Consider the following 9,871-nt stretch of genomic DNA (forward strand, 5'->3'; position numbering starts at 1 on the left):
TCTGCGGCACGTCCGGCTCTCACAGCACAGCGACAGCCACCGCGGAGCAGCGCCGGCGGCCCCGCTCCGCGGCGCCGGTGTGCCTGTGCCGTCAGCTCGCACTTACGGGTGTTGGCGGCGCAGCGCGGCTCCCACACGCGCCGCTTACCGTGCAGCGGTCAGTCGACACAGGGCCCCGGGACGGCCGGCACCGAGCTGGACGGCCGGCACGGCCAGAGGCGCGCCGGCCCGACCCCCATTACTAATTCAGCCGGGTGGAGCGGCGCTCTCGCCGCGCTGGCCCGCGCCACGCGCCGCGACCACGCCCTGCTCCCAATCAATAGGCGGCCGTCGTGACACGCCGCAGCCGGCTCGCTGCACCCGACACCCCGCTTCGTCCGGGCCGGAGGTTTTTACCTTCCCATCCCGTCACCGAAGCCGGTGACCGGCAGTGGCACGCCGTGATCCGAAACCGCCGGCCGAGACAACCAATCGAGACGGCATACTGAGACAGCGGACTGAGACAGCGGACGCCGGACTGAGACAGCAGACTGAGACAGCAGACTGCGACAGCAGACTGAGACAGCAGACTGCGACAGCAGACTGCGACAGTGGACTGAGACAGCAGACTGAGACAGCAGTCTGAGACAGTGGACTGAGACAGCAGACTGAGACAGCAGACTGAGACAGCAGACTGAGACAGCAGACTGAGACAGCAGACTGAGACAGTGGACTGAGACAGCAGACTGAGACAGCAGTCTGAGACAGTGGACTGAGACAGCAGACTGAGACAGCAGACTGAGACAGCAGACTGAGACAGCAGACTGAGACAGCAGACTGAGACAGCAGACTGAGACAGCAGACTGCGACAGTGGACTGAGACAGCAAACGAACATACAATGACTAATTGACAGTCAGTCTGCATGTGTAACAGTGTTATAACGTCACCCACCTTATCGAGTTTATTCAGTCGAAACTCGACTGAGCTTCCGGAGCTGCGGCGCGGCTTCTTGGGGTCCAGTTTCAGGATGCCGCCGGACTCTTTCCTGATGAGCGGTTCGTGGTCGGGGCCGTAGTCGGGGCCGTGGGAGGAGCTCACAGAGACCAGGTCCTCGGTGGGGTCTCCCCGTGCAGATTCCTCTGCCGACTGCAGGAAAAGTGCGCCGTCAGGACGCAAGGCTAAAAGAAGTAACTAACTACATGTGCACATTGCGCAATGCGCATTGCACAATACACCTCCCCCTGTGGTTTTTGGCGAATATCTCAAAAACGGCGGCGCTGCGCACCTTATCATGCATCAATTCTACACATGTTGTGAAAATGTCAGACCAAGGTCACTCAAGGTCAGGTCACCAGGTCACTTTAAGTGACCTCACCTCATAATTTATGACGTCATTAACCCGTGGTTAACCCGTGGTTAAAAGGTTACACGTGTCAGAATCTGCCCCCTCCCGTTTTTCGCCAACAACTTCTAAACGCGTTACAACAGCGACGTCAAACTTTCAGTACCTTATCATACAGCAATTTGACACGTTCCCTGAAAATTTGAACGAAATCCGTTGGATAATTTTTGAGAAAATAACGTTTAAGTGACGTCATGATCGCCATTTTCGCCTCAAAAACGGCAAGATTTCAAACGCCGCTAACATCTTCATTTTTAAAGTAATCAAGACGTAACAAAAAGGTTAAATGTGATTTTATTTTGTCTATCAAATGGCTATCTCAGTTTTTGAAAATTGTGGATTTTGGCCCAAATGGTTAAAAAAATGACTTTTTTGGGAAAATAATTATAAAATCCAAAATTTTGAGTGTATCGAAAAAACGGAATATATGTCAGAGAAGTGGTCTATGTGCACATACATACCAATTTTTATAATAATCGGTTCAAAAATGTGGGAGTTATTAAAAATGTTATGACGTCACGACTCACAAAATTTTCGAAAAATGAATTTTTTGAAAGTTCTAGACCTCGTACGGAAACAAAAGTAGCACCATTCGATTTGCCGTGAAAAACTGCATCAGATAGACACCTTTTTAGGTCTTAACAACCAACTTCAAAATTTGACCTCACTTGACCTGACCTTGACCTGACCTCGACCTGAAATTCATCCAGATGTGGTCCATATCACTTATTGAGTGTGCCTATTGAATTCTATGAATAAAATGACCCATAAAAAATGTGTCACACATGCCCTTTTCTATATTTTGTTTTTGGTGACCTGACCTAACCTGACCTGACCTGACCTTGACCTTTGAATGATATTTTATGCAACGAATATTGTCTTGGTAGCCTATGTACACCTTTTTTAGCAATCAGTCTCCGTCCATTCGTCGGCAACTACGGTGCAAGGCCGATACTGTGGAAATTTGCATATTGTAACCTTGACCTGACCTTGACCTGACCTCTGACCTACTTAAGCAACAAAATTTGGGCTCTTAAGATCCTCCTTGCTGAGAGCTTTCGATTGCCCTTTTCCCCGCCTTTCTACGACCATCGGTTTGGAAGTTAGACAGGGGGCAGAATCTGCCCCCCCCCCAGTAGAGCGCGTATGGCGCGGGGCGCGGGTTAACCCTCGCCCCGTTGGGGGGGGCCATTTTGGCCCCCCCCTGTGGTTTTTCCTGAATAGCAAGAAAACGGCGGCGCGCAGCGCCGCCAAATTTTCAGTACCTTCCCGGGCATCAATTTGACACCTTCACACCAAATTTCAAGTCTTAGGTCACCTTAGGTCAGGAGTTATTGAGGTCAAACTGAGGTCATGTTCGAGCAAAAATGAGCAAAAAACATGCAAACTTGAACCGCTCACCAAATCTACAGTTATCAAGCAATTTCAAAGTTCTTTATATGGTCTAGTAGACGAAAAGCGGCGCTACAAAACTGCTATCTCGGATTTTCAAAATTTTTGGTTTTTGACCCAAAAAAATTCAAAAAATTGATTTTTTTAGAAAAACTTTGAAAAAATCCAAAATTTTTCCAAATTTCGAAAAAACCGGAATATATGTGATAGTCCCAGCGCTCTTCTATATACATACCAAATTTCAGATCGATATCTCGTTTTTTGGCCAAGTTATAGCGAAAAACTGTTCAAAAATGATGACGTCAAATTTTTGAACTCAATTTTTAGCAATTCTAGACCTCGTACGGCAAAACAAAGACCACCATTGAACTCCCCGTGACGAGCTGCATCGATTCGATACCCATTTTATGCAAAAATATTAACTTTGAAATTTGACCTAATTTGACCTGACCTTGACCTGACCTTGACCTGACCTTGACCAAAACGTGATCTAAGCTGGCCCCAAAGGCTGCCTGACCCATATAATCGCATTTGTCATGTAAAATGGACCATAAAACATGTATCACACGACACTTTCATATTGTGACCCCCCCCCCCCGTGACCTGACCTCTGTGACCTGACCTGGTATCAGTGACCTCAAATAGCAAAATATGTGTTTGAAGAACATTTCCCCATCGATGATTTTCAATGAAATGCATTTTACTCGATTTTACAACGCATTTCTTGAAGTGCCTGTAAACGGTGAAAATTGGACCTTTGACCTGACCTGTGACGTCATCGGTTTGACCTAGGTCAATAAAATTGGGTCACAAGGTAGTTCCCCGTTGGGGCTATCCAACGCCGTTTACCGCTTGTCGCTATGTTGCGTGGTTCTCGAGATCTTAGGGGGGGGCCAAAATGGCCCCCCCCCCAACCGGGCGCGTTGCTCGGCAGAGCCCAACGGGGCGCGGGTTAAGGTCATATTAGTTTTTCGTCAATAACTTCCGATCAAATTGAGTTAGCGAGTCATGAAAGCCACCAATGGACTCAGAAAGACCTGCCAAATCGAGTGATATGCAACATGACCTCTTTCGACCAACTTCGTGACCTGGGGGCGCTGAACTGACCGTGACCTGAGGTCAACATCTTAAGTTGACCTGACCCAAACTATATCATTCGACGCGCCTGAGCGAGGCGAACACGATGCTGCCAAAATCGCGGGTCTGTGGCCGTTTTTGCGAAGTTATTCACCAAAAATAGAACCGTACCTTGGGGCACTTGACCTGCCCTCAGAGCTCACCGGTTTACCTAGGACCTTAAAATCGGGTATCAATATCTGCGTCTTGTAACGGTACACACGCTCGTTTTTTTCCGCGACGCACTTGCTCCACCAGGGGCGAAACGGCGATGGGGCGGTTCGTACCCGCCCTCGGCTGGCGCTACACCTTTTTTCAATCCGAATCGGCATCCGGTCAGTTAGTTTCGGCAGGCTTGCATTAGGAACGTCAGCTTGAGTGCGCTTTCGACAAACCACGCTCCAAACTCGGCATAGTGCAGAGGCATGACATGGGGCATTTAATTTCGACACTGAGCGTGGTTTCGACACTGGCCAATGGATTTCGGCACGCGGCATAGGACTGTGACATCGGGCATTGGAAAAAGGCAAATTTTATTTTACAATGGCAATAGTCATTCAGTTTCGTTGGTGTTATAACAAGCAAAATCAAGCAAATTTCAAACCACATTTTGTATACACCATTTTTCAATCCGAATCGGCATCCGTTCATTCAAATACGGCAGCGGGCACCTTATCTCGACAGGCACTCCAACAACTCGACACTGGAGTACGCATTTCGACACGTTTCACGGATTTAGACTAGCATCTGTTGATATTCGACCAGGGTCATTGAACAACGGCAGGGGCATTTAAAGGTATTGTGCCACCTTCCAATGATTTCCCATTTTATTTTTCCTAGGATAAGAAGCTGCTGTTTTTACCTAATATCGCAAAAAAAAACAAAAATGGGCCTGGAATAGTGCCTTTTTTGCCTAAAAGTTTATCGGTTTTTCGATATGTATAACAACTGTAGTGGGCTGACCTGCAAACAGGCGTCGGCAACAATCGCGAATGCGGCGCACATGTGACAATAAGCAAAGGTCATTACACCTTTTTCGATCCGAATCGGCATCTGGTCAGTTAGTTTCGGCAGATCTGCATTTGGAACGTCAGCTGGAGTGCGCTTTCGACAAACCACGCCTCAAACTCGGCATAGTGCAGCAGCGTGACATGGGGCATTTAATGTCGACAATGAGCGCAGTTTCGACACTAGCCACGGAATGTCGGCATACGGCATATGGCTGTGACACCGGGCATTGGAAATAGGCAAATTTCATTTTACAATGACAATGATCATTCATTTCCGTTTGTAATAGATTGACCAGAAGCCAAGTTCAAAACAATACAATTTGACTGGCAATTTGTTTAAGATGCTCACTAGCTGATTTCATTATGCTTATGCTCCAATTTACAGGATATATTTGACAATCTTAGGGTGTACTTTCGTATTGTCTACGTCCCTGGGTAGCTGGTAGAGACGTCAATCGGATACCAACTTTTTGGTATACCGATACCAAACCGATACCAACTTGGTATTTGGTATTTCATTCGTAATGTGTTTGGTATTTTGTTGGTAGGGGAGAGTGGGGTAAGATGCCCAGGGTGGGAAAGACGCCCCACCCCCTCTGGCGGCGAAACAAAGAATTGAACCCGGAAATTAATGTTCTTAGCGTAGAGAGGAAGCCTACCTTGTTAACTGCACACAAAATTTGCGAAGCTCAGTTGGGCAACGGCTGGCTGGTGAATGCATGTTTTTTATTTGCTGCTTTCGAAAAATGTTTTGGTGTCAAAACATTGAAAATATCAAAGAAGGTAGATAATTTTTGCGTCCCTTGATATAGTTGTGATACATTAACATGCGTGTACTGTGTCCCAAACAGTTTGTTTCAGGGTGTAGTTTTATGGCTAACATATTGTACTGATTTAATGTTACTTCGGTACCTTGGGGTAAGATGCCCCCTGTCCTGATGGGGAAAGACGCCCCCCCCCCCCTAAATCCGTAGGCTGTCCTTCAAGCAGCCCGTCAAATCATTTATTACATGCTTGTGATGAGAGACAAAAGCCGGTCTAGGACTATTGAGAGTCCAGTACGGTCGGGTGCTCCCCATGCCGGTCTGTCGGCCCACACGGCGACTTTTTGGGGGGCATCTGACTCTGAGAGCCCTCACGACGGCCTCGGTGGGCCCCATTATTGGCTCCAGGGCCCCTCACGATATCCTTTGAGGGCTCCCACGTTGGCTCCACGGGCTGCGCTGGCATCTGAGGTCCCCACGATGGGCTCGAGGGCCGTCAAGCATCATGAAGACCTATAAGGGCCCCACAGTGGTCTCCGAACGCCACCACGGAAGCTTGTTTGGCCGCGCTGGACTATGATGGCCCTAACGATGACCTCTGAAGCCCCTTACGACCACTTTTGAGGGCCCTTACGATGACGTTTGGTGTCTACTGCAGGCTCGAAGGGACTACTGATTCGTTCAGGCGATTCACGTGCCCATTTATGTCACTTATAGTGCAGGGGGCATCTTCCCCAACGCCAGGGGGCGTCTTTCCCACCCTGTGGGGTAAGATGCCCCCTTTGACTTCTTCAGGAAAATGCTTAATAGCAAAAAAAGTTATCATGTTTCAGGTACGAAAGTGTGATATTTTTGGAGAAAAATGATGTCGGCTTCCGTTGAAACTCCAAGTTTTTGCTTTCCGATCGTCATTTTCGAATAATATATGACATAGTAAAACCCTGGGCATCTTTCCCCACTCTCCCCTATCATAAGCCCTCACAAATGTATAAGAGGCTAAGAAATCGGTAAAAAGTTGGTATTTCCCTTTGTTTCCCAAGTTGGTTTGGTTTCGGTATTTTCCCGTGGTTTTGGTTGGTATTTGGTTTGGTATCGGTATTCCGATTTTCCGTAATTGACATCACTAGTAGCTGGTGTCATGCCCACTGTCTGCTTGTCGTTTCCAAGAAATACCAGAAGTAAATGTTGCACTTGATATGCATGCATTGTCAGGTAGGTACTCTTTTTGCACATTATTCTTCTCTATGTACAAGTACAAAAACATCGAAAAAAAAAACAGAAGACGGTGTTCGGTGGTGCCTACCGGCTACCAGTGGGTCATGTTATACTCGGTAGTAGGGTGTGTCACTAGAAACAGATCAAGCGCTTCCGCTGATTTTCCTTGTCCCTGTGTCTATGGAAGCCCATTGGTGCAGTTCTTTTTTCCATGCATCGAAAATTCGATCGGCGCCGGCTGAAAGAAGTTCGGGATTTATCGTGGCGCCCGGCGTTGCAGTCTCCATGTTTGGCGTAATGCGTTTGATGACACTAACACCAGCCGCGCGCGTCTTCGCCTGTTAGCGTCGACAGACGCTGTCAATACGGATGTAAGCAATGCAAACGAGACAGTATCCTCTGTTTAGACAACGGTTACACAGAAAAGATGCATCTTTGCCATTCAATAGCAAACTGAATTCAACTGAATTAGCATTTGCCTACCTTGCATGGTTCAGGGGACCGATTTTCTTGCAGGCCTCCTTTGCGGAGATGTTGCCCGTCCGCACGGCTCTGGTGAGTTGATACGGCAGGAGTTGGTCGCTGCTGAGGTCGGCGATGATGTTGTCCGGCAGTTCCAGCTCTGGGCCGCTCACCGGTCGGAACTTCACGGGAGAAAGACGGTGCACGGAGCAGCCGGCTGTCTTGCCCAACGGCCCCGTGAATGATCCGGGTCCACTGGTTTTGCCGTCCAAGTTCTGGAACACTTCCTTGAGTACAAGCTCATTCGAGTGCAGCTGGCAAACAAACCAATGGACCGTTTTCTCTTGAATAAGCTCCAAAAGTCGGCATATTCCACCAGATCTGCCCGTATTGACAGCCGCGCCATCGCAGCCTATTAGCCAGAGTGGCAACGTTTATCAGCTCATTGGCTTGATCAATGGCTTTACCCGAAATTGGCGTAAAGTTGGAGAGATATTCGTTTCCTGGTTCTGCTACATTAGCCACATGTTCCTCAGTTGCCCTGTAGCCGCCTCGGCCCGTGCTAGCTTGATAATGCCTTCCATAAAAGTACTTACATGGCCTTGAGCTCAGCGTCGCTGTGTTGTTGGTCCCGCGCGGCCACTGTACTTTGCCTCACCCGGCATCTTTCTCTCCATACTTTTCGTGTCGACCAGCAATTCTGTTTTGCCGCTCGCTACGCGACCGATATCCATCTGAAAACCGTTGATGACGGCCGCTACAGCACGGTTGGATAAACCATACCTGTCAGTCAGCTGCCAGTGCAGTGTTTGTCATATCATCATCGTTTGAGTCTTTGATGCATTCCTTCGTCTCAAATTCACTTGTGACGTCTTCATTGCTGTCGTTGGTGTCGGTCGTTGCCGATGAGTCTACCTGGCCTGTCTCGTCGATATTGACGCCGTTGGAATAGGTACGGAGGTGGGAAGGACCAGCTTGACCTACGTCGCCCCTCCCCTCGTTCCGCTCCCGTCTCATTCTAAGGCTCGCAGTCTTACGTCGTTTCCTCGTCTCCTCGTAGTCCACACCACCCAGTCTCATCTTCCGAACTCCTCTCTGGTCTCGAAGGAATGCTACTTCCGCTGGCGGTACCCGGTTTGAAAGTGGACAGGTACAGCTTCGCCGATCTTTACAGCGGCAGCAGGCGATGTCAAAAAGCTTACGATTTACGAAACAGACTCGCTTCAGAAAGACTTTGTTTCGTTTGTCCCTCCCGCATTCTTTTGGGCACCTTGTTCGATCGGCGAAATTTTTCGTAGAATTGCTTTACCTTCCGAACCACATTGTGCATTTGTATCGTTGGTATGCCCTCACTCGACCACATTGCAACCACCGCTTCCGCTGCTTCACGTAAACATGCAGTGACTGTCCGCTCACTTTTTCTATCCCCTGCCAAGAGTCTCACATAGTTCACCACATCTCTGTTTGTAGGCAGCTGATTTACCGGCAGCACACTGGGAGACCCGATAACAAAATGTTTCGCCTTGCTTCGCAACGGCATCACTGCGGCAGGGATAGTCCGATTCGATTGCGCCACACGCACTTCTGCTCACGCCGCAGCTGAAACCAGACTCACCCACGTTTTTCGCAAGCTCGTGTGCCTCGGAGAGACAGCACATGGCTCGAAAGCCGACACATTGTGTTGCCGACGGAGGGGTGATACCCGAGACCCCGCTCACGTTGCCCTCTGTCCATCCGTGCTCTCATTCTCCCTGCCCCACTTGTGATAGTCTTACCAAGGCTGCAGATGATATGAATCATCTGTGGGTCCCTGAATGGCCTCAACACATTAAGATAACAGTATGTTTCGTCCGACGTCCATTTAAACAAGAAATAGCAATCGAATTTTAACCGTCAAACGTTGTTGGCCGCTACAGGCCGACGGCGAGTCATATGGCTGGTGTTAGCGCTACGGTACGCATTTTGTTCAGTATGGAGACTTCAACGCCGGGCGCCACGGGAAATGTCGAAATTGATTGGGCCCGCGCCGCCTGAATTTTCGGTGCAGCGAAAAAAGAACAGTGCCAATGGGCTTCAATGAACCCAGGGACAAGGAATATCCGCGGAAGCGCTTGATCTGAGACAAAAATATTAGATATGACACACCCTACTCGGTAGGGTAGGGTGGGGTAATTTGAACATGTGGGGCAATTTGAACATAGTGTGAATAACAGAAAATTACGGAAAATCCATAAGTGGCATGACAATAAGACCAATGAGAGAAATTATCGTAACTAAAAGGGCTATCATATGAACGGGGTTTAAAGTTTAAGGGAATGAAGATGTTGACGCACAGTGTAAAAATCAATTTCGCAAGGAAAAACGCCTAACAACACGTCATTGCAACTTCATTGCAGCGCAAAATCTTGCATTGCTAGCGCCTAATACGCAACGGCTTTTGTTGTATAATGACCTAATCAGTGCCTTCAATCCAAGAAATTTGCTTTTGAACTCTGTTTTTGAAAATGGCAAAATAACTTTTAGCGTGGGG

At 48.4% G+C, this 9,871-nt stretch overlaps 1 protein-coding gene across 1 annotated transcript in view; it reads right to left on the reverse strand.

Moving 5' to 3' along the window:
- LOC122377909 overlaps nucleotides 1-8,999 on the reverse strand; it is a 76,063-nt gene extending 67,064 nt beyond the window's left edge. Inside the window, exons 1-2 of the mRNA XM_043358501.1 lie at nucleotides 8,961-8,999; nucleotides 932-1,126 (exon numbers count right to left, since the gene is read on the reverse strand). Coding sequence (XP_043214436.1) covers nucleotides 932-1,126; nucleotides 8,961-8,999 — 234 coding nt within the window. The remainder of the gene's footprint in view (nucleotides 1-931; nucleotides 1,127-8,960) is intronic.
- Nucleotides 9,000-9,871: the final 872 nt, after the last annotated feature.

The sequence above is a fragment of the Amphibalanus amphitrite genome, unplaced genomic scaffold, assembly GCF_019059575.1.
Source record: "Amphibalanus amphitrite isolate SeventyFive unplaced genomic scaffold, NRLGWU_Aamphi_draft 000006F_arrow, whole genome shotgun sequence".
Taxonomy (NCBI): domain Eukaryota; kingdom Metazoa; phylum Arthropoda; class Thecostraca; order Balanomorpha; family Balanidae; genus Amphibalanus; species Amphibalanus amphitrite.